This window comes from Pundamilia nyererei, unplaced genomic scaffold (assembly GCF_000239375.1).
Source record: "Pundamilia nyererei isolate P.nyererei 1_Seehausen unplaced genomic scaffold, PunNye1.0 scaffold00012, whole genome shotgun sequence".
NCBI classification, from domain to species: Eukaryota; Metazoa; Chordata; class Actinopteri; order Cichliformes; family Cichlidae; genus Pundamilia; species Pundamilia nyererei.
In genome coordinates, this window is record NW_005187413.1 from 3,673,757 (window position 1) to 3,699,855 (window position 26,099).

Sequence of the window (26,099 nt, forward strand, 5' to 3'; positions counted from 1 at the left end):
AGACGGGACTAAGAATCGAATGTTTCAGTTTACCCAGTGAGCCATTGCCTATAAAGTTTGGAGGTGAAAAGTGATTTATTACATTTCCCTCCTACTCTCTTCAAGGAATCGAAAAATCCTGCAGGGTCTTTATTTAACTGATAAGAAGAGTTTGCAGCACGAATCATCTGATTTATTTCAAACACCCTGGAGCTAATGAAACATGCCTTTAATTTGCTGCAGCATTGAATGGGTCAAATACCATAGCTTCTTCTAAAACGCAGAAAAAGAATGTCACGCTCATTTTATTCTTTAACGTCTTTCCTCAACAAACAGAAGGAAACCCGAGGAGGAGTTTCAGTCATCTGTGTTTAGTGATGCGTGTTAGTGTGTCAACATGCTCTCTCCTCACCGGCTAGGAGGAAACACCTCATTAGCCTCTAAACAAACAGGAGACTGTTGCTTATTGTGACTGTTTATATGTGCAGCAAAGGTCACGTAAAGGTAGTGATGGGCAGTTTGTACTGTATCTGTGTTTTAAGACATACCTCTTCTTCAGCCTCTCTTTGTGTCCATTGAATAAGACAGAATTCCCATAGAAAAGACTGCAGACATTCAAGTTGCACTTTTCCTGCACAAAGACAAATAGTCAAGATTAAATCTGTAGTACAGTATAATAAGCACAATAAGCCATGACAGTAAACACAGATAGAGTGCACGCAGTAACAAAGACTGATGTCCTTCTGCAAGGACACCAGTCTGCAGAGCTGTAAGTCTGCAGCAGTTCAGAAAACTCCACAAGCAAACTAAGGAAACCCAGTGGTTAAAAGGTTAAAAGAAACAACTGGAGCACTGAGAAGACGTGCCAATTTATTTTCCCTTTGCTTCCTCAGAAAAAATTAATTCAACACCATCAATAAACCAAATGTCTGTTCAGAGCAAGATTGCAAGCACCTAACAAATAGGCTGGGTGTGCTGTGCTCAGATGTTCTGGTTGAAACAAACATATCTCATACGTTTGATGAAGACAGTGACTCAGAGATCAAATGTACAGTGTAGAAAAGTAATAAAGATCGCACTAAAAACAGGAAGAGTTACAATGGGATGTTAAGGATGGGTTTTCCATCACTGCATTCTAGGATACGACATTCAGGTCAACAGTCAGCTGTACCACTCTATCTGGGATGGAAGTGACATCCTGAAATTAAACGGCTTGCCATTCCTCACAGTAGAGGACTGAATTCAGTATCATGTGCTGCTCTTGTCTTTTGTTACTGGTGATAAGATGGACAACCCAGACCGTGGTTAAAGTACAACAGTGTCAAAGTTGCCTTCAACCAAAGCACAGCTCTAATCTGAACTGCTGAGAGGACTTAGAAGGTACAAAAACTGTGACAAAAACAGTGCAGAAACAGGAAAATGCAACAGTTATGACAAGCTTTTCAGTTAAACTGTTCACTGCATGAATTTGTAGATCTTATTTTCAAAAGTATTGTTTTAGTAATAAAAGGAGCAATTACCTGTTTACTTATCAAAGCCAGTCTTTAACCCACTACAAATTTCAACAGCAAGAAGATTTTTATTCTCTAATGCTTATTCACTGTAATTTTTATTTCTCTGAGAGGGTAAGTGTAAAATAGCAAGTCAGGTTATACTGGATATATAATGGACGTTGTGTAGAGGGGTGGAAAGGTTAATAAAAAAAATCATGCAGCAGCACCTGCTGTGAAGAAAGTGTGTTTCCTTGCTGAAAGAAATAAGAAGGCCATACCCTGATATACTGGAACAGATCCTCCAAGGTCATTTCCTGCTGACCACTTCTGCCCTCAACGAGGAAGTCATCCCACAGGCTGAATTTCTTTCCTGCAACCTGATGATAGACATATTACATACAGCAACACTCACACGGACAAAGATGACAGACAAAGTACTGCTTGCTGTGAGGGATGTGCAGAAAATGGTTAAGTCCATAACAAGAGTCCTGCATGCTCAAAGACAGAGAGACTGCATTTTTCATTGGTAGAGCAGCTGAGAACAATCAGCACTCTAGAACCGGCCACACTAAGGTCAAGAAGCTTCTTCCTCATATACGATGAAGGGCACTTTTCTCAAGTTACATCTTTGAAACTTCACAGTTTATGATCTGCACCAGTAGAATCTACATTCATCCATGTGATGTTGTGTGTTTGCATCTTTATAAATGTAAAAAATAAATCTAAAAAATCTGTGTGAATATAAATGTGTTGCAAGAGAAACAACATGGGAATTTCTCCACAGACTGCCAGATTGTACTTCACTTTGTTGACATTTTAAATCTGAGGGACTATTTTCTTTCTCAATTTCCTGAAGTTTTTGAGTCTAAGTATAAAGACACCCATTGTTTGAACTCTTCTTATTTCCACTGTAAGGATATTCAAGGTATATTTGCACAATTTGATCGGCAACCTTTCCAAATGTCCTTAAATGGCCACATTAAGGTTGAGTTAATTGGCACTTAAGACAATAAACTAAAACAAATTGGAATTTTAATAGTTTTGCTGGTATTATATCATTATATTGAGCAGTGGCCAAAGTGAAATGATTGATCTGATTTTAATTTTACAGCCTACAATACAACAGAGGCCAAAAACAAAAGGCACTGCCTTCAAACCCCTCGCTTTCTCATGGGATCAGATTGTAAATTAAGTTATTTATAAGGTCAATAGGATTAATCTTTGACTTTGCACATTGAGACAGATTAATTAAACCCTTGTAAGCATAAACAATGCATTTGCCACTGGACCTATTGTTCATCACTTGGCGCTATATGCGTACCCTAAACATGATAATCCACATATGCAAGATCTAAGGGAAAAAAAACATCACTTGGTGGAAATGGATCAGAAATCCTCACGTGCAGAAATTAAGTCTAAACATGTCACGTAGTCAGTCGACTCTGCTCACATACAGACGCTGTCTGCTAGGAGAAGTTGTGAAGATCAAAAGTTGGCTCGAGCTGAGAATACCAAAACTCTGGCTGAACCTGGGTCCAATTATCTCTGCTTCAGCAGCCAAGGGGAACTTTTTGACTAGCCCTTACAACTCCCACCACTTATGAGGTTTGAGGCTATGGAGACACACTCGAGACATACTTTTACCCAAGTCTCACTGGACGTGATGTCGATGTCCTTTGTCCCAGTTTTCAGACAAAGCACACTTTTGTAAATGGACTAATAGTTAAATACTTTTCTACTCTATTTGAGCAGTTAAAATGCTTTCTTGCATTTCGTTTGCATGTCAGCTTATGTTAACGTGTGACTAGCATCAATTGTTAGTACAATCCTAAACTATCCACGGAAAGAACAAGAACTAGAACCTGAACACATCTAAGAAAAGAGGATTCTTTTATGACCTTGCACATGCAACATCACTGTTGGACTGTAAAGTAGATCGTGTGTTTTCAGTGTACCTATGCTTTTGTGTGCAGTTGCTCTTTATACACAATGCAAAGCAGGCATGCAGTCTATTTTCATTCCCACTCCTCCTTTCCTCTCTCGCAAGTCTGTCACCCAACTCTGGGGGGGAACTAAAAGCCAATCAGCTACCATGGTGACGTCAACTATTCACAGTACAACAGGAGTGAAAAAATAAACGAGAATGCTGGAAACTAACAGGCCGCTGGAAACAATTACAAACGGTTTCCCACAAGCACAAATGCAGTATCTTTCTGTCGTGGAACTTCCGCAATAAAAACAAAAGTGCCCCCACAAAACAGTTCTTTCTGGGGAACCAAACGAAATGTGGATCAGAAAGTAATTGTTTTTGTCTTAAACTGAACTGCCAGACTGGGGACACTGTTAAGAGACTTTTAGCTGCACTTCTGAAGTGGTTATAATTAAACTGCATGCACTTATAGTGGATAGTGTATATACTATAAAAGCTGGGAAAGGTCGTCTTGAGGTTAGAGTTTAGAATTACTGTCTGACAGCCCTCCTGTTATGTTGAGAATAGTGCAAATGACAAATTCCTCCCAAGTGTTGCTTGGTGGTTTATCACAGCTGCACATATTCAGTTGAGACTTGTAGTTGAGTATCAGGTTGTCGAACCTCAAAAACCACTTTATTAAGGATTCAATACTGGCTATAAGTGTGCTTTTAGGTTTACTGCTGTGTGTCTATTGTTGTATGTGGTACAAATTAAGCTGTTGTGTACAGTCTAACTTCAGAAGATGAGAATGAAGCAAATAGCTATTTTATCAGCCTGAGGGACATAAATTCAAATTGATGAAAATATGGTGAAAATACAGTATATATTTTTTTTTCATCTTCTCTATAGTCTTTTTATTATAAAGAGCTTCAAACCTCCCCATAAAACTTGAAAGAAGCATTTTTTCCAGAACAAAACCAGACTTGCTTCATGTGTAATATTTCTGGCTCTGATCTGTCCTCCCTCTGCTTTTCATTCTCACTCTACAGAGCCCTTCAAACAGTCTGTGAGGTTGTTTTTGGTTTAATGAAATGAAGCTTTTCTCAAATACTCTGTGTTTGTGACTTCTCCATAATTAACTACAATGCATGATGTAAATTCTCTCTCCGTGCGCATTCAGATATGAAGTTCCCCAACATCTGACATTAACAGCCAAACATGCAGGCTGCTTCCTCTTGTTGACAGGAAGCCCAGTGATCCCCCCTTCTCTTCCTGACAGACAGTATTTTATCTATGTGAAAACAGGCCACATACAGTGCGAAAATCATACACACACTGAACGTGGGATTAAAAAAAACACACACACAATATATAAATCCTCACCCCCTTAATAATATTAAATGTAATCAGCTGATTCCATAAGATATAAATGTGTATTATCACATAAACATAGGTGAGTACTGACATCAATATGGCCTACAGACAAAAATGACCTTTTAGCAATACATGTAAGCAAGTGGGAAATTAAAAGCCATCTCAAAGTGAATGTGAGCTACTTTTCTGTGCGTACACTTTGCAGACTGACATGAAAAGGTCAGAAGGACCTGGCTCACAAAGTGTTATTTCAAGTGAGTCAGCACAGTATTAGACTCTTTAAAAAGGACAAAAAAATACAAAAGTAGACCAAGATTGCCAAAATCTGACCCAACAATCAAAGGCTTAATATCACTAAACAAAAATGAGAGTTTTCTTTTTCTATTTTGTTTGCTTGTTTTCTAGATTACATGTTTTGGTTTTAGTCACTGTTAACAGGGCTGTTAACAACATATGACATGATACACAATACAGTCTTTTGTGATAACATATGCAATTGATTGATGGAGCCCAAAAATAGATGCCTCCATCTACAGATATGAGAGCAGGAGTGCAGTCTGAGGAAGTTTAGCTCATGAACCTGATAAGGAGGTAAAATGAATCCCAATCTAACTGAAGCCCATTTTTGCTGGTTATTGTGAACAGAACCAAGCATTTGAAGAAATATCATAATGTGTTGTTCATAATGTCTATTTCAATCTTGCCCTTTGAGACAATGAGCACTTTCGGAGACAGGAAGCGACCAGAGACCAGTATGAAAACGTTGATAAGCCCTCCTACTTTCAGCCTGCACAAGAACCACTTCTGCACAGGCACGCTCCTGTCTCAGCTTCACTTGCTGGCAAGAATCCCAACAGTGGAAATATTTTTACAACCCATTGAGGCTTGAGGCCTGTTTCTTCAAAGGCATCTATTTTCCTTTAGAAGCCCTCAAAGAGAGCTTTAGAGGAGGCAGATGGAGGATCTGTGTGGTCTCTTTAGATCACATTTTCATCTTGATCTCTTTAAGCTTCTTGTAGCTTTCCTTTTACAGACATTCTGGTAGCATTTCAATAAGATCCAATGTTCTAGATACATTCTTAAATGAACCTGAAGGTCAAATTGCTCTCCACTGCTGATGATTACTGAATGTGATATTGACTGCAGTTTAAGCATATATTTGTTTTTTTGTTTTTGTCAAGGGTGATTTGTGACAAAAGGATAGCAAGAAGGGTGAAGGGTAAGGTTTACAAGATGGTATTGAGGTCTTCTATGGTGTATGGTCTGGAGAGGTGGAGGTGAAGATGCTAAGACTTTTATTGGAATTGAATTAGAAATCATAGGATATAGGGATAGCTCAGGCTAAGCAGTTTGGAAAAAGCCTAAAGGGGCAAAACTGAGATGGTTTGGGCATGTGCAGAGGAGGGATAGTGGATATGTTGGACAAAAGATGTTGAAGATGGAGTTGCCAGGCAGGAAGGAAAGAGGAAGATTTCAGAGAAGGTTTATAGATGCAGTGAAGGAAGCAATATAGAGGTTTAGTGTAACATAGGAGGATGCTAGGGATAAAATCTGCTGTGTCCTTAGCTAAAGGGACCAGCTGAAATAAGAAGATTTCAGCTATATGAAATTCATAATAACCATTATTTAGATCATAGGTCATATAGGTCACCTAGGGATGGGTACCGGTTCTGACACAAACGGTAGTAACCAGCAGCACACATTTCGGTGCTTTATTTCAGTGATTTTTTCCCTGAGATGTCATACACTTTGGATTCTAGCCAATCATTTTACCTTTGCAAGCGTAGTAGGCAGGCCCAGGTACTTACGTTCTTTTAGAGCAGAGCTACAGATTAAAAATGCCCAAGGCGAAGTGGTCAAAAGTCTGGCTGTACTTCACAGCAAAAGATGCAAACTCAGCAGCCTGCAACAAGTGCTTTAAGGTGATACTGTCCAAAAGAGGTAACACCTCGAATCTGATGAAACACCTGGTGACGTATAGCATTTTGTTAAAAGCCGAGAAATGCGCCGTATTTGATAGCTTGCTGCGAGACCGAGCACCGAGCACATCTACTGTGGGTGTGGTGCCTGTTATCGGACGTGGAATTAGCAACATCCCCCAAAAACCCGAAAAGGAGAGTCCTGGCCCCTAGCCCTGCCAGTGTAGCAGAAATGATGACGGATGATGATGCAGCAGCAGCTGTTCTTCTCTGCATGAGTAGCTTCATGTTGTTCGTGTGTAATTTACGTTGAGTAGGCTATCTACGTTATTACATTAATGCACATAAGGTGAACTAGCAAACGCCGTCGTAGTTACATGCGGCTGTCTTCTTGTTTGATGGCAGATACTCCCTTCACCCTGGCCAAAAAGGCTAAAATGACCAAAGAAAAAGTGGAAAACAGTTAAACATGAGAGGTTTTTGGACAAAGTTTAAGTTTTTCCATTGTTTAAGCACTGCTTCCAGCCAAGAGTGATGCCATAAATCCCCTATAGCTGCAGAAAAGGCTAACATTGTTATCTTTTTACAAATAAACAGCTAAACATGAGAGGTTTTTGGACAAAGTGTGTGTTCTCCATTCTTTAAGCACCGGTTCGAGTTAAGCACCAGCACCGTTTCAAAAGTACCGGTTTGGTACTGGTATCGGATAAAACCTAAACGATACCCATCCCTAGTCATATCATAGGTCTTTTCTGGTAGACTGGAAGTTAAATTTTAAGATTAGGTAAAATGCATTTTCTTGAAAATGTAAAAATCATTCAGTGATGCTAGCTAACACCCAGCGCTACATGCGGGGCTTTGGTGTTAGCTCAGATATATATACTGGTAAATTTACCAGAACAATCCTGACTGTAATAATATAGCAATTTTCTTAAATGTCATATATTGAACAATATAAATATTGATATCATATCAATATATAGTATTTTATTAAAGATCAACTAATATCCAATGTGTTGCTTCATAAACTGTCTCTTGACATGATGATGATCATTCAGACTTCCTTTTCTTATCTCTACATTGTTGTTGTATGCTCTGCAGCACTTTTTTCTAGACTTTACGTTTTTATAATGGCCTACTTTGATGATGCTTGAAAATTTTCGCTGACCGTTAAAATACATATCGTATCAAACTAAGAATGTGCACAAACTAAACAAACGGCACTAAATTACTAAATACAAATGCTCAATTGAACTGTCAAATGTACAAATACATGGGACTGTAGTATTTTTTTATAAAATATCTGTATACGCCATATAGATGTTGATGCTCACTATAGAAAGTTTCAACGAGATTGGTCCATTCATCCAGGATGAGACACAAACATAAATACAAACATACAGTCATTATTGTATGACCAGTGAGCACGTGTGAGACTTAAAATAGTGAAAATAGGCATCATCTTTCAGTAGGTTATTCTTATAGCACAAAACCAAATGACCAAATGACTGAAATGACACATGACCAATCATATAATAACATTAAAAACTAAAAACTCAGTTGTAAAGTGAAAATTCTTCCACTAAGACTTGTTTATACAATGTTTCTATGAAACCAGAAAACCAATCTCCCAGTTAACATCGTTTTGGTGACACTGAGTCCTTCAGTCCATTTTAGCATTTAAGACTGAAAGATAAGCCTTTGGTGTGCTATCTAATCAAGGCCAAACAGTCCATGATCACTGTAATGCCACATGGTTCCAGATTTAGTGTAAACTGAAAGAGTAACTTTAAAAAAATGTTACATCAGAAACAGTTTTGTTTGTTTTCCTGTTTTCCTTAGTGGGACAAACAGTACTGTTATGTAAAATATGCCCTTTGTTCGATTGGAAGTGTCATCTGCTACTTGACCACTATTGATCACCACTCTTCTTTAGGCTGCAGTGAAGAAGCAGATGGCTGGGACCTCCAACTGTTCTATCCAACCCTCTGCAATTATCATACCCCAGAGAGAAGACAAGGATGCCAGCCTGATGCAATTCCCATGCAATTTTTTTAAAGCTCCATTAGTATTAAAGATCCTTTTTATTTTAAATTTAGGTCCCTTTTTGACAGCTAACTTGTGAGGTACAAATGGTGAAGGCGGTGAAGGCAGAGCGGGGGTAGGAGCAGCGATCAGACTCTTCTCAGGAGAGTGCAGAGTTTGACACACAGACTAAAAGCAGTGAGAAGCTTTGAAAAGGCTTCCATTGACGTGTAAAACAGCAAACAGAATCTCAATGTGACTGTCTTTCAATGAGAAGATAACAGCACTCCACCTGACTGAAAATGACCTGGGGCAGAAGCACTAAGTCAATAAAACCCTTACAAATGGGCCACTGACGTGCTGGAGCCTGTACACACACTCAAACACCAGATGTTTGATGGATTCCCACTTATAAAGCAATGGATTATAATTAAAATGCCTTACAGGGATGCATCTGATTGTGAGACATGCATATGCATTATAATTTTCTTCCATTTGGAATAAGTGCACATTTCTTTCTGCACATTTCAGTTTTGCCATTTCTTGATGTCTTGCACTTAATACTGCATTACCTACTATGAACATACAGGCAAAGACACATGTATGAACGTACTCTGTGAATAATATGGTAACTAACACGATGTTTACTATTGGTATGAGGCATGTAATGGGACACAGCTCTCTGCAAATCACAGGGATCAGTTCAATAACAGCATACAGCCCTGGGCTCTGTGATCAACATGCCCTTTGTTGCTACGTATTTATTTGTAACATTGATCTGAGCTTTAGAAATCAAAGGTCATGCTCTTTGGTTACATGATGTGATGCTGTATGTAATGATGCAACGTTTTCATGTATTGGCTACTGGAACAAGGTATTGATATTTATAGATCAATATGACATTCAGCTCTTGATGACATTAAATAAGCGTCTCCCTCTTATCCGATGTTGGAATTGAACCCACGACACCAGTAATTTCCTTTTAGAATATTGGTAATTTGCTCAATCCTGTAAGCCCCACTGGCTCCAATATCACATGCAATGTCCTTTGAGTCTTAATCCTAATTCTTCTCAAACTGTCAGGTGTTTGTCATGTATGTTTTTAAATCAAATGCTGGATGGATTTCCTAATTTTTGGTATAGACATTTACTCCTTTGTAGTATGAATTATAACCATTTTGGTAATCCCCGACCAACTGGAAGACTAGGCCATTACAAAGCCTCTTTCATCTATTTTAGTTAGCTTTCAACCGAGTAATCACGATCTGAATCAGTCAGACACTTCTTATTTTCATTAGTAGGTAGTACGTGATATCATTAGTAGGTGAAAATTTGGAAAACCACTTATGCGCCACCTGTGACCTTACTATAACATTTTGTTTATGACGTAATAAGAGGGAATGGCTTAGTAATAAGTACTCAAGACATGCTGTCTGACCATGTTAGAATTCAGATGTGTTTATAGTCGTTCTGAATGGCTACACTGGAAGATGCATGAAAAAGTGGGTTTAAATGTCAAATCACTGGTTTCAAAATGTTACAGATAATGGGCCATGCAGACACCCACTACTTACGTGGGAAACGTGGGATATGGTCTCATTCAGTGTTATCTAAGTTAAACTTAGCTTTTTCTTGAGGTTTCTTGTGTTTAATTAAGGTAAAGAAAGAAAAAGAAGGATGTGAATTGATGGGTAAATTTTAAAAACTCACAACCTCATGAAAAGTGTAGAAACCTGCACTCATCTTGAGTCATTTCCAACCAGTATTGGTGCTTTAAAGAGTTTCCAACAGAAGTTGGAACATGGGAAAAATGAATTACCAAGAAGTATGGGAGAAAGGGATTAAGACAAATACTGTAATATTTTTCTGTTTTCATGATGGATCTTTGTATAAAATAATTTGTGAGAATATATATTAATATTGCTCAAACGTATAAATGAAAACAGTGGGGCGCCTCAGGGATCGATTTTCAGGCTGCTACTTTTTAACATTTACACTCACGTGAAGTTTTCCAGTTTTCAGAGGACTCAATAGGTGTAGAATCACTTTTAGCAGCACAAGCAACTGTTTTCTATATGACTTTATCAGTCTCACACATTTCGTTGAAGGAATATTAACCCACTCATCTTTACAACATTACTTCAGTTCTTTGAGGTTTGCAGGCATTCATTTATAGATGGCTTTCATGACCCAGTTTCAGCCAAGCTTTAGCTGTCAGACAGATGGTCTCAGATTTGACTCTAGAGCACTTTGTTATATAGAGGAGTTCATGGTTGACTCAATGACAGCAAGGTGCCCACATCCTGTGGCTGCAACACAACCCCAAATCATCACACCTCCACCACCGTGCTTGACATTTGGTTTGAGGTGTTTGTGCTGATATGCTTGACAGTTGGTATGAGGTGTTTGTGCTGATATGCTGTGTTTGGTTCTTGCCAAACATGGGACTGTGCATTATGACCAAGCATATCCACTTTGGTCGTGTCTATCAAAAGTACATTGTTCCAGATGTCTTGGAGTTTGTTCAGATGCAACTTTGCAAACCTTAGTCGTAATGCCATGTTCTTTTAAGAGAGAAGATGCTTTCTTCTGGCAACCCTTCCAAACAAACCATACTGTTTTCATCTTCTTCTAGTTGCACTGTTGTGAAATATAAAAATGACCAAGTGAGGCCTGTAAAGTCTGATATTTAGGTCTTGGTTTTTTTCTTGATGTTTTTTTTTGCAGTTTTTCTGAGCATTGCTGCTAAATTACGTCCTTTTCTCTCTCTGAGTGATGCAGAGAAACTGATACACGTTCATACGCTTTCAAATCTGGTATGCTTTTATATCTAGTATGCCTGATTACTCTAATGGTATTTGATCTCTCTATATCAAACAATGTATTGTATACAATACAATGTATTCTAGTATCTGCTATTCAGAACTTGGCAGCCAAACTGCTTACTAGGACCCGAAAGAGAAAGCACATTACACCGTAGTAGTCTTTAAACTGGCTGCCTGTCAGTTTCCATATTTAAAATAATCTTACTTGTTTTAAAGGAACTTCGTGATCTTACCCCAGTATATAAGTCTCACTGTGCATTACCCAATGTAGCCCCTCAGGTCCTCCAGCATGAATCTGCTGATAGTTCTGACATGCAGGACACAAAATGCTTGTAGAGGCAGCTTGACAGATCATCAAATTGTTGAAGGGCTAACACAGAGAGACAGACAAGCACCCATTCTCAAAATCACGCCCAATTTAGAATCTCGAGTTAACCTAACTCATGCATGTTTTGGAACAAGAGCACCTGGACAGAACCCACTAAAGCACAGGGAGAACACGTAAAATCCACACAGAGAGCCCCAAGCCTGGATTTGAACCCAGAAACTTGTTGTTTTATTAAACTGTGCTATGTCTAATTAACAGCTTATCACTCATATGTGAAGCACTTTAAACTGCAGCAACATCCTTGAAAGGTGCTTCATAAATAAAGCTATGACTAATTTAATTGATTGTACAATTGTGTTGAAAAGTAAATCTTTCCTGTTTATTAATAAAATAATTTCATCTATAAATTCGAGTCTGAAATAGTTCAAAAGTAGAAATGAATGTAGGTATATACAGCTAAAGTTCTTTCATCCTAAAATGATTGCATCATCTTCAAATATCTGCAAAAATCGCAAGAAGACAATTCTATGCCCCATTTCACGTAGAAAGTCATGCATTCTGTCCTCTACATTTGCAATTTAAAATCCAAAACAATTTAATATTTGCACAGAAGAGTTTGAGTGGACAATGAGCAATTCACAACCTTTTCAAAGATTCTGAGTTTTTGAAATCCTACAGGAAAGGTGGAGATCAAGGCCAGTGACGCAGCAGTTTCGACACACACTTGAACACAATTAGTTGAATTGCAGCTGCCATATTGCCCCTGTATTAAAAAATGTATGGAAGAGAAAAATACTACTGAGGATAATTTAGCTAGATCGAGCACTGGTGGCTTATCAGTTTGAATAAATGGAGTTTTGTGAATTTTGAGCTGTACCGCACACTGTGCTAAATAAAAGATCTGGGTAGCGACTTTTATTGCCTCCTACGGTCTGTGTTTAACAATGTTGTGGATCTGCTATATCCAGTCTGATCTGATCTGCGTCTGTTGCTACATAAATAAACAACCAGTGCAAAGACACAATATCGTTGTTGATGACACAAAAAGGGAAAGAGAAGATAGATGGGGAACTAACGCACAACAATAACAGTACAATGCAGCAGAGAAAACATCTGACTTAACAGCATTCTACCAAAACAATACTGCCTCCAAATAAACCGTGGAAAACAACAGAAGGCACAAGCCGCATATGTTGATCACAGATTACTCATTATCCCACAAGCACTATTCATGTCTGGGTCTTGAGTTACAAACTGCACAATGGCCTCTGCACTCCTCTGGGAATCCAGAAGGCCTTGGATCATATTCACCCCATTTCTTTACTGGCACAGTCCAAGGAGACCAACACATATTTAACCACATGTGAGGCAAATCTCCTCCTTTGTTGTTCTTGTTCTGTCTTTAAGCCATTCCCTGTTATTTGTGTGACAGATGTGTGACCTTCAATTACGCTCAAATCACAAATCAGTTGGCCGTGGGTTTTCTTTTCTACATTAAAAAAATAAAAAATAGATAAACAGACACAATGTCTACTCAGCAAATTTAAACAGTCTTCCTTTTTTCAGATTTTTAAATCCAAACAAAGAAGTAAGTTGTGACTAAAAGGTTTATTAGAAACAGAGACTGGAGCAGATGGACATAAAATCCTTGCCTCCTCCTGATTCTCTGCCGACAGCAAGATTACATAGAGTTCTTTGGGAAATCTGGTTTCAATGCAGTGCTTCCTGTGAAGGCAGGAAATAACCATCATTTCTGCAGGTAATTAACAAAGAAGCGGTGTGACCATTGACCGACGAGCGCCTCCAGAGTCTTGCCTCCAACTCTGCTAATTCAATTAGAGACTGAAAGGGCAAAGTGGGGAAGTGGGGCACCGAGGAAGCGTGAAAGGGCACAAAGTTAGGAGTAGAGTGTGGAGGATGTGTGCACAGGCATGTAAGACGGAGTATTTCCATGGAACACAACTACCAGGCATCCTAGCAGACAAGTAAAGACAGCGTACTCTGATAGAGCGTTGGCAAGGTGCTACAGGGGTTGAAGATTGAGATATTTAACACACAGCTGAAACATGTCCTCCTCTGCCTGCCTCAGGTGATGTTTCTCTGCATTTTAGTGAGGCTGCAGCTCAGTTACAGCTGCACTCATCAATCCTTGCTGCTCTTGAAATGTCCTTTAATGACTTAGTGCCAGAAAATCTCAGAAAATAAGTCCAACTAGAAACAAAGAGTACATAGTTTTAATTAGATTTTTTTTTTGTCCCTAGGAAGCAGAATTATTATCACTACTGATTATTCAAATATACTTACTATGTTTGATATGTTTACAAACAATGCATTGGACAACATGATTTTTTTTTAAGTTTTGTTCAAGTAAATCTGTTTTGGCCTCACCAACTATTAAGGGAAGTACTGACCTCTTAATGCTCCACTTGCGAGGCACTGAGTTGGTAGAGTACAGCCAGTTAATCACTGTTGGTTTTTTTGGCCCCTAAAACTCTCCCCACTGTAACCTTGAAGGTGAAACGTAAAGGTGGCTTTGGTTTGTAAAATAAAATAAAAAAAACAGGAACCTCCCCCCCATATAAAGCAGTGGGTTATTCCTTTGAAAAAAAGTTAACCCTGTTCAAATAAAAGTTTGCAATTAATTTGGAAGTAAAAATGTTGATTAGTGTAAGTTTAAATTGAAGCTTTTGCTTTGTACAGCTTGGGAAAGGCGATGAAGTTAAAGTCATTGCAAAGGCCAGTCCACTCTAGAGTTATTTCCGTAACGTGGATAGTTACAAGCACTGTGATAATTAGATGAATACGGTGCCAGCAGTTACTATGTATTACTGTCTGACTGACTATAGCGGTGGTAACAACAAGCAACAACAAGCTTTTCATGTCTTTATCGTTTCGTAAATTTTTTGCAAACATTTCCAGGCATTTTAGGCCCTGCATGTTTGAAAATAGTCTGCAGCTGCAGCTGACTGTTCTGTGTGAAGGGCACAGAGAGGACATTGTTGCTGCGGCCTTAAACTTGCAGCTGAGGTAGTCACAGAGCTGATTCAACATTTGACTGAATGAGAGAGCTGGCATGGATTATACTATATGGGACAACTGTCGCTCAGTTGGTGGAAAGGGTTGTGTGAGTATTTGCCCTTCAATCCCTGGCTCCTCTGTGTGCCAAGTGTCCTTGGGTGGAGGACTGAACCTAAAGTGGGACCTTTTTAGTGAGCAACTCTGCCATTTTTGTGGAACTGCAAACATTTTGTGTTTACCAGGCATGTTCACTGCCAGCTTTAGGACCAGAACACAGATGGAAAAACTCATATTTTTTACAGTATAAAAAACACGTTTCTGCTTCTCTAAAAAGAGACTACTTTGGTTGCAAAAATGTCTCCTTGTATGGAAGTCTTTGTGAAAACTACCTTGCTGCTGCTCATCATGTCTGGTTTAAAAAAAAAAGTCAATACATTTTGTCGATGCACAAAATGCTTGGCTCGAGGTTTCACAGTGGGACTTATGGGACTAATGGTTGGCTATGTGCACCTTTTAATTACAGTCAGCAGTCTATGGCTGTATTATATTATGATCCTTTAGTAAAAGAGGTTTTAGGAACTTGTTAATCTAGGTCTGCCTTTGATGTCTGGGCCTTGTCTCCCCAACTGAAAAACATAACATAGGGAGGAATGCTACGCAAAAGAGTGTTGAGCAGACAAGGACAAACCTCTTGTTTACATATCTCTACCTCTATACAGAGCACAGCAGCAGGGAAATACCAGGAAATTTTCATATTTCGCCAAACAGCTGCAAGAAATCCTGGAAAATTATTAAGACAATGGGGGCATTGGGAGTCATTTATTTTAGTTTAAGAGCTAAGTTAAAGGGTTATTTAGTGACAGCTGTGTATGACCACATTAAAAACACATTTTCCATAAGCACTTAGGCGATCAGAACTGTGGCACTACAGGTAAAGTTATGATGACTGCCCAGAATCTAGCAATGGAGTAATGTCATTAAACTCACTTTGGAACAACACTGGGTGGCCCACCTGCACAACCAGCAAGATGTGACTGTTGTTACTTGATATTAATGAACTGAGACTGATCTCATAAGGGGAGAGGTCTTAGCCATTGCAAAAGTAAACTGAGACCTTAATACTGCATGTCTGATCAGTGATTTTTAACAGCTGCATGCCTGCAGTTGCTTCAAAGGCTGTCTCCCAAAAACTCTAATCTTAGATTAGAGAGATAAGAGAATATAAAAGAAATGGCTTTGCCTTCTGTGTCGTTGTCTAATTTATAATATCTAAAATCATTTATATGTACACCATTTATGTATATTTCCACACTAATTTATTTCAGCACATGAATGCGTTAATCAAGGATTGCAGGACTCAGAAATCTTATGTTATGTGATCTCTTTAACTAGTCACATAATATCTACACCACATTCATGCATAGGGGATGTTTACAGGGAATCAATTTGTTAAAAAATATCTATATATCAACAAAGGAATAGACACCCTGGACCTTTGACCCCGGGTGATTAAGTTAGTCTCATACTGGATATCTGAGGCCAAAATCTGTGTCAATATTTAGGTTAAATTATTATTGGCTTTTCATGAATCCATAACATAAACAGTTGTGATAAGGATCCCTTAAAAAGGTTAATAAAAACTTTGCCAATTACAATCTCATAAATAAAATTATCCAATTTATTTCCACTAGTCAAAATATATGTTGTTGCTGATATACTCATGATAATGACATGTGCACATTCAAACTATTTTTACAATAAATAGACGGATGAGAAACTAGAATTGATGCCATATTGAAAGAGTAAATACAAACAAATAAAGAGAGACTATCAATTACAAAGCTTGGTATAAATTATGAATTTAAAGTAATCACAAAAACCAAAATGTTTTCTTTGGCACTATGTCCCACATTATATGGCTGAAGGTTTGGCAGCTAACCCTCATTCTCTGTTTCTCATATTATTGCATGTGTGTTCCTGATATATGAATGTCTTCCGGTATTACTTTAGGATTTATCTTTAACTCTAAAAATGCTGTTCTGGCTGTGGGTGTCCTGTCTCCTTTGGGTCCTCTGTTGAATAAACAAAAGCTTAAAACCCAGAGCCTCAACCCATGAAGAAAGAGCCTGCGTCTGAAAAATTTAATGTCTGCCCATCTGTCCAATTCAGTACTTGAATACTTGAATAAACCTTCTGGCTGGGATAATGTCAGCTACTCTGTCACTGTGACTGATTATTTTAATGACTGACTCTATCCAGTGTCCCGTGCTGCTTTGGAAATGTTAATACATCTAAGAAAATTTCAGAAGGCATGAAAAAATAGAAAAGCATATGCAAACATCAACAAATTTACAGGCAACAACTGTAAGAACGGAGAGAGGAAGAAGGCACGTCTGGAACCTCCAAACCTCCAAAAGTCACAGCTGCTTCTGTCATCATGACAGCGTTTTATGCAGAGGCTGAATTTTCCCCTGTAACCAAAGCTGAAACCAGACCCACAATGTCTCAGAGTACCCTCAAGCCCCACAGGACACAGTTACCCCAACTACTGACCCTGTCAGAGGTTTAGTGCCCTGAGTGGGAAAGCTGGAGCATTCCAGTCTAGTATTTGATTACCTCCAGAGATGACCTACAGTGAGATGTAAGAGTGCTGTAAAATTAATTGGCATGATATTCTCTCAAACCTAACCTTAAATGTGTCTAGCATGTGAGCCCAGAAGGACACTGGCTTCAGGGAATAGGGTTGCTTTGAATTCACTTAATTTGTCCAAACATGCATGGATCTGTTTTATATCTTGCCTGCACTGAAATATGCTAAGGATTATACTGAGCTAGTTAAAGAATGGGCTTACAGTATATTCAAGATACTGAGGGCCAAAAGTGGGTTTTTACTCTGAGAGCACTCATTCATGGCTTAATGCTTTCCACTAAAAAAGGAAGGACATGAATCTACAAAGAACCCACCAGATTTATCCTCAAAATAGACAGGTTTAAATTATGAAAGTACGTTACACAGTAAGGGTCTGTCAGACTTTATGAAGTGCCTTACTCAGGTCCTATATGTGACTGAAAGCTTTATTGATCTCTTCCCTAAAACCACTATAACTAAAATAAAGCTGTGGTCATATGGAGCTGTTACTCACTTCAAACTGCTGAGGCCGGCTCGGCTGGGACATGACAAAGTACTGGACGGCCAGGTTGATGTAAGCCGTGCGGTAAGAGCTGATCTTTTGGTGACCCTGAACCAGCTTATACAGCTCCAGGCACATGAGGCCTGCCACCGCGGCTGTCGTGGTGGCTATGGCAGGGATGATCCTTCCGGCAATGCGCTTACTCTGCAAAGGTGACAGTGGAACGTTCAGTTTCACATCGCAGTGTCATGTAGTGGCAAGAAAATATTTCAGTTATCTTCAGTCACTTTCAGTACAATCCTAACGTGATCCAACAAATATAAACTCGTGTTTTACAACATTTCACTGGTAGAAAGAAACTTAATTTGTTTACTCTGTTAGTTCTGAAGTACTAGAAGTTGTCTTTTATTTTAGTTACAGGTATGTTTACAAGTAATTTCATGGCTTATCAGTCAATTAAGACCTGTCCCCTTGTTACGTATGGAAATATAAATCAGATATAACATCTGAAGTTGATTCAAAGTGCTGAATTTGTATTTTATAGCTTTTCACTTCAACTTTAATATGAGGCACTTTATTGCATTATTGTTGGGTCTTTACCTTACAATATAAAGCGCCTTGAGGCTACTGTTGTTGTGATTTGGCGCTGTATAAATAAAATTGAATTGAATAGAAAGAAAAATATACCAATCACAAATTTTAAAGGAAAACGTTATAATGTACAAGGTTGTACAAGAAACCAGATTAAACTTTGCCAGAAAATATCTAAAAGAACCTGCACAGTTCTGAAAAAAAACCCCATGGACATAAAGATGAACTTGTTCCAGAGTGATGGGAGGGCAAAAGTATAGAGAAGGAGAGAAACAGCTCATGATTCAGAGCATGCCACCTTATCTGTCACACATGATGGAGGCTAGGTTATTTCATGGGTAGGGATGGATGCCAGTGGATCCGGGCCACTATTGATGATTAATGATGTGACTGCTGACAGAAGCAGCAGGATGATTTCTGAAATGTACTGGTCTTTACTCTCTGCTCAGATTTAGTCACATTTTTCCAGAACTGAGTGGACAAAGCAACAAAAATTGTGTCTTGGTCCAACAAAACATGGACCTAGCTGTATATACATACATATATACAATATACTGATGATGTTGCATGATGAGTATTTTTACCTTTGACAGTTACAAATATATTAGAGTCTAGCCCTCATGTGGTCTTGCATTACTGATATACTGTATGTTTATTATGTATTGGTTAAATTGTGACTAAAGGAGAAGTTATTTGCAAAGAAGACGCAAAATGTGGAAATGTCTGATTACACAAGGCAAACTCTGTTTTGTCCCCCATCTCCTAGGGGTAACTCCCCCCCCCCATCCATGTTCATGTCTTGGCTGTGTATGTCACTGTGGCAGCTGGTACAAGGCCTGGCTCAGGTGTCACCTCCCAGGCGACAGGTAAAGTGCCGTGATTAGTTCTGCTCTGTGAACAATAGGTGAGGGGTCTGTTTTTGTGGCTTTAGGGCAGGTGTGTGCAGCACCTAGGAAAAACATGACCTACAGGGAGGGGGAGCAGTCGGCAGGTCTGTTTTGTCTCATTCGCCCCTCGGCTCAGCTTCATCTCTTAGATCTTTGTCCATATTTTTCTTTTCTTTTTACTATGTATACATACAATTACTGACCTTGTGACGATCAGCTGCAGGGATGTCATAGTTTTCTGCTCTCAGGTTAGATGCAGCAACAATGTAGTCCATGTGGAAATTGCTGTCATCATCCTGTATGAGTAGGAACATTAAATATTTTTTAATTAAGATATAACACTATGAAGCTTAATACCCATGAACAGCAATTACATATAATGACAAAAAACAGAAGGGCAGCTTAACAGTATTAACAACATTATAAATTGCTAGTGGGACAGTTCAAAGCCACGTCCACGTCCAGTGACATACTCAGTGATGTCATTCTCTGTGCCCTCTTTGAGCTTGGCCTGCTTTGTTGTTATGTCGCTTCAGTCACTCTGATATATGACTTAGTACCCTGTCAGAAAGCAGTGGAAATCAGATTCCTGTTGTGATCGACGTGGCCAGTGAGGTCATGCCTCTGCTAGTGCAGCTCTACAAAAGCTAGGAGGTGACTGTCACTCCAGGTTTGCTTTAGGGGTTGTGAGGAAGCTCCAAGCTGGCAACCTGATGCCTTTGAAACCCTCCTACACACATTCCATCTATCCACAGCCTGACCAGGGCACAGAGGGATAAAGATAAAGAGAAGCGGGTTTGGGAGTCTAGTTCTTATTCAAGACAACATTTGATATTTAGCTGACTTACCTCATGCACCTTCATTAGAGCCTCTCTTGGTTGATTGCATGTGTTATCAGAATCTCATTTAAAGTCATTTACCTTCTCTAAATTCTTTTAATAACAATCTCTATCACTCAGCAGCGGCATCTTGACCTGCTTTTACCTTTTGTTGAGCAACAGTATCTTATTCATGGGGTAATATGGTACAGCTACTTTGTGGGCAGAGTTTATTGTAAACTCGTTTAGAAAAGACTTTGTTATGCCCAGTGTCCAGATGTTGGCTATTACATTTATTACAGGATCCAGTCCTGTCCAACAGGACATGTCAGATGCTGAGGAAAAAAGTTCCAGTAGGGAGGAATAATTGAACAAATATAATGGCGCTATAAGGAAATGACTCATTTACTGCAAAAGATTTTTATGCTTACAACTGTTAATTTTTATTTAAACAGATTTTGAGTTAGGGCAGCACGGTGGCACAGTGGTTAGCACTGTTGCCTCACAGCAAGAAGGTCCTGAGTTCAATTCCACCATCAGGCCGGGGTCTTTCTGTGTGGAGTTTGCATGTTTGCGTGGGTTCTCTCCGGGTACTCCGGCTTCCTCCCACCGTCCAAAGACATGCAGCTTGTGGGGATAGGTTAATTGGATAATCCAAATTGCCACTAGGTGTGAATGTGAGTGTGAATGGTTGTCTGTCCCTGTGTGTTAGCCCTGCGACAGACTGGCGACCTGTCCAGGGTGTACCCCGCCTTTCGCCCTATGACAGCTGGGATAGGCTCCAGCGCCCCCCGCGACCCTGAAAAGGATAAGCGGAAGCGAATGGATGGAGATTTTGAGTTAATAGTTACACTAAGTCTTGGAGGATATAGATTTATAGTTGATTTAGAGCCTGTTCTTTTTTTTCCATTTATTTTATCATTTATTAATTAAGCTACTAACTGGAGTCAAAACTTGAAACTGGACCCAAGATGTTCCACTTTGTTTTTCAAGTTGGCCAATGCGCAGCAACACCAATGTTTGCTTAATTTTTTAACTTATCATGCATTTGTAGTTAAAGCTAAACTATTGAAATTATTTTTACCTGGCATTCAAAAGTTTACAAGTACAGAAAGACGAGAGGAAATGGAGAAAACAAATGGAACAAAGTGTATGGCTTGCATCTTAAACCATGAGATTGCCTCATTTGAATGTGTTTTGTGGCCATGTTTCCCAGAGGATATCAAGGAAGAATATAGAGTGTTAGGGATACTGTCACTGGGAAAGTGCTGTCCTATTAAGAAAATCGCTTTACTCCAAGGTGTGACTGACTTTTAGGAAATACATTGGAAGGAAACGATTGCTTAGGGAACTGGGGATTATATCTAGTCTACACTCCTAAATAACTTTCTAGATTAGATGAACTTTTATGAATATTTACAATGCCAGCCAAGTGCAAAACGTAACTTAATGTCTAGAGTGACAATGTTTTATTAAGGGAAGTCTGCCTTCAGGAGTCTGTGTATGCTGTTTGACAGTCCGCAAACCAGTTCTCACATAAAAGTACACATTTTATATCTGAGTTGTCTGACTCAATAATCATTATATTGCTACAATTTTTGAAAGCAGGAGGGACAGTTTAAAAATATATAACTCTACCCTGCTAAAACCACTGTTGAATCAGCTCAGATCAAGATGTCACTATCTGCAGCTTCTCTGAAGTCTGAGGCAGAGGTGTCATTGTCCTATTGCCCTACCTTCTCAAAGTCGATAGGGTACATCTGAGCTGAGCTCTTCAGAGAGGGCGAGGCCAACTTTCCTTTCAACTCCTCAAGTCTGACCTTTTCTGTGGCAGAGAAAGAGAAAAATATGTAAAGATAAGACGTGCTGGAAGAAAGCGAGTTGGTAACAATAAAAAAAATTGAACTAACTGACCCGCATCATCGCATTCACGTGTTTTCTCCTCCTCCATCTCCTTGTCAGTAACATGAATCTTCACAGAGGACTTGGGAGTGAAAGCTGGCACACAGACATTTTCTAAGATTCCTCTGATGGAGGTCAAGTCCCTTGTCCCTTTGATCCCATAGATTTGCCCATACAGATTAGCTCCAGCCATCACGTACTCAATATGAGTAGTCTACAACACAACAATCACATAGTCTTGATGAAGAAGAAAATATAATGTTTTGGAAAATACATTTAACATTCTAGTTAAACACAGTCTATTACAGAAGCACTGCCATCATGGTGAAACTGTGGAAAGGAACGTATTAAAAAAGGAGAATAGAGTCAGAACAATGTTAAAGTACCGGTAATACCAATTACTTCCCTTAATGGAATATATAGCTGCAATAATTTCTCCAGTGTTCCCAAAAATGTGCATCTATATTGTGCATAGAGTGGCAGTAACTTCTACTTAGCAAACAAGCACAGTACAGTTCCATTATTTCACTTCTCTGCAATGCTGCTTTCAATTCACTGATAAGGAGAATAACATGAATTGAATGTGTCTAGAAAGCAGATTATTATCTCTCTTTTATTGCCCGTGTGTACCTGAGATAAGACTCAATTATATGGTCAGAGTGAGGAAGAGCCATTATCAGACAAGATAAAGAAGGAATGTGAGTGGTTATCAGTATACTGTGGTATGTTTTCTCATTACCATCTACTATGTATATGATTGCTACTGAATGAAGAACTGGACCAGACACTACTCACAATGCTAGGATCAAACGTCAGGGGGTGAGGGCATCTCTTGGATCCAGACCAGAACGGCAAGCCATGAGTGGTCTTCTAAACAGAGGCAGAAGAAAATCCCTTTATCGCAGCGAGTAACAGATGTAAAATCATTTCACTTTTATTCTTTAAAAACATTTATATAAATATAAGTGTAACTTGGTGAGTAAACCTATGACTGTCATGGTGAGATCTTTGCCTTACATATAATGAAGGTGACGCTATATTCCAAACAAAAACGCACAAGAAAACAGATTAGGTTTTACATTTTCAGCTTATATGATATTTAATGCATGATGACTCCAGTGATTTACTGGATAAAGCCTGACAACTACTTTACTATTCTAACAAAGCAAGTCAACTACCTTCCTTTGGTGCAGTCACACTAATATTGTTATCAGCTGTGTGTTGACTACACAATTTGTATGTCTGATAAAGGAACAAAGGGACTTGAGAGCTTTGATGTTTCCAAATGGTCCATATGCCGAGAAAGAGAGAGTCTCCTACTGGTGGTGCCAGTTTTCACTGCAGGGGGGGGGCATTGTATAGCAGCCAAAAGGCACCAACAACATTGTCCTTTTCAGAAACAGGCATGTTGTTGGCCTTCTCTTCAGGGTCAGAGGGGGCCAAAACAGTGATTTGTCCTTAAAAAGAAGGATGACACTTTCATTTAAGACTTTTTGGGGCCTCCTAAGGTTCTTTGACCAATTGTTCTTTTTTCTTGTAGAGACTTAAGAATAAAGGTGACTTTAATAATGGAAATTTCTACTTGAAATCAACTTTGTTCTGGTTGTTAAGAAAAAGAGAGTTGAACCAAATAGCTACATGGCCAAATTGATCAACAATTCAATTAATTGCTGTTAATTAAGCAGTTTAAGAGCTGAATTTAATTTCTCTCACAAATACAGCAAATTCTGTGACAGGATACCTTTAAATCTCTTGTCATTTCATCTACACTCATTCAATAGTCATACATGTATACTGTCAGGTTATGTACCGATGAAGAGTGAGCTGTAAATTCTTAAATAGTATTAAGCAGGGTTAGATCAGATGAGTGTAGAAACCCTTTTAAACATATAAATATGGTATAGAGAGATATGGTAGAAACTCAGTTTATTTTTCGCTATTTTTGCTGTATTTAGATGGTAAATGGTAAATGGCCTGTATTTGTATAGCTCTTTTCTAGTCCTTAAGGACCCCAAAGCGCTTTACACTACATTCAGTCATTCACCCATTCACACACACATTCACACACTGGCGATAGCAAGCTACATTGTAGCCACAGCGGCCCTGGGGCGCACTGACAGAGGCGAGGCTGCCGGACACAGGCGCCACCGGGCCCTCTGACCACCACCAGTAGGCAAACACGGGGTTAGTATCTTGCCCAAGGATATTTGGCATGCAGCCAGGAGGCAGCCTGGGATCGAACCACCGACCTTCTGATTAGTGACCTGCTCTGCCACCTCAGCTACAGTCAGTGGATTGACTGACTGCTTTGTTTAAAATAAAGCAGTCAGTCAATCCACTTCTCTCACCCGTCACTTCTTGTATTTTCTGCTTTTCCAACTTGAGATGCTGTGGCAACACAGAGCACAGTAGCCGTGCAGTCATCAGTGTTGCCCGTGTACCAGCTTTGGTCAGTTTAGCTTTTGACTTTTAACCGACATTAGCTTCCTTATCATAGTTCCCCCAGAAGGTCTGTGGTAAAAATTGACTTTCAACGAGAACAATAAAACTATAACTCTTTTTACGTAACTAGGACAAAGAGAAGTATGGAGGGGAAAAAAGAGAGAGAACCAAAGCCAAAACCACAAATGACGCAGAGTTTCTGTATCATGTGCTGTGATGATTAGACAAGAGAATATTTATATTTAATAATAAAAAAATGCCATACCAAAAGCTGCATTAATAAATATTAAAACATTGCAAAACACTGCTGGAGCTCTGTTAGAAAACAGCTTGTTAGTGTTCTAAGTCTTGGGTTAGTGAGGGTTTGTTTAGGTTGATACTGATCTGTGCACCCTCCTACACCAAAGGTATGACAGCAACATGTGACACCGCTCTGTCTGCACGTTTCAACAGACTAAAAACCCCTCAGAGACCCTCAAGAGACCCTGTTTATCAGTAGTGCTTTTCAGGTTTTCAGCAGGGCTAATGTTGCCATCTACTCTTGGGGAAATATGCTGCAGTACTCCATGAAGTGAAATGTGAAAAATGCAATTCCTATTGTTCAAATATCTCACTTTAGTGTTTCACTGTTTGGAATGCAAATATCTTACCTGCACAACAGTGCCCCTGTGTGTTCATGGAGACAAATTACACATGTTACATTTTTGGCACCAGGATAGTTGCTTTTTTACCTCATCGGGAGGGAAACAGTGCAGAAGCTGACGGATTTCGTTGTTAAACAGGGTCTCCCACTTGCAACGTGCCCAGCGCACACAGTCTTCCCAGGACTTTGGACGCTGTCCTCCAGCTTCCGTGTCATGCAGGCTGCTCCACACTCCTCCGAGAATCTCCAAGGCCTCAGTGTCACCAAGATCTAGAGTTCGCTTAATAAATGCCGTATCCCTGTGGAAAATAGAGCAGCAATAGTTGTATTCAGTGACAGAGCAAATAATAATAATAATAATCATTGGCTGAGCAGAAAGACAAAGCGCAGGCTATCGAAAGGTAATAATAATATGTTTGATGCATTCTGTGGGTTGAACCTTCACAATAAAAGATTCGATTTTTATTTGCAACATGACTTGGCTGAAAGTAAACTTTAAAAACAACACACGTGGCATACATGACCTGCAACGTCAACCTGACTAAAGCCTTACTGGAAACCCCCCAAAACTGTTTATACCTGTGTCACAGAAGAGAATGACTAAAAAATCTTTTGAGTGTTGTCTCGAAAGTGACTCAAAGGGGGGATTTCTCTGAGTGTTTCGACTCATAGGCAGGAGAAGACAGTGTTGAGTAAGTTTATCAGGTGCTGGTCAGTACAACTCTAAACCCACACATGGGTAGTTCTTGCGCCATTAATATGCGCTCGCTCAGGAAACAAAAAACATGCCTGAACAGGAACATGCATACTCA

General features: G+C 39.3%; 1 protein-coding gene across 1 annotated transcript in view; it reads right to left on the reverse strand.

The window, feature by feature from the left end:
- uba7 (ubiquitin-like modifier activating enzyme 7) overlaps nucleotides 1-26,099 on the reverse strand; it is a 33,767-nt gene that overhangs the window by 1,310 nt on the left and 6,358 nt on the right. The window contains exons 16-23 of the mRNA XM_013908576.1: nucleotides 25,376-25,586; nucleotides 22,998-23,072; nucleotides 22,215-22,416; nucleotides 22,037-22,125; nucleotides 19,686-19,778; nucleotides 18,017-18,208; nucleotides 1,751-1,849; nucleotides 528-610 (exon numbers count right to left, since the gene is read on the reverse strand). Of these exons, the coding sequence (XP_013764030.1) occupies nucleotides 528-610; nucleotides 1,751-1,849; nucleotides 18,017-18,208; nucleotides 19,686-19,778; nucleotides 22,037-22,125; nucleotides 22,215-22,416; nucleotides 22,998-23,072; nucleotides 25,376-25,586 (1,044 nt within the window). The remainder of the gene's footprint in view (nucleotides 1-527; nucleotides 611-1,750; nucleotides 1,850-18,016; nucleotides 18,209-19,685; nucleotides 19,779-22,036; nucleotides 22,126-22,214; nucleotides 22,417-22,997; nucleotides 23,073-25,375; nucleotides 25,587-26,099) is intronic.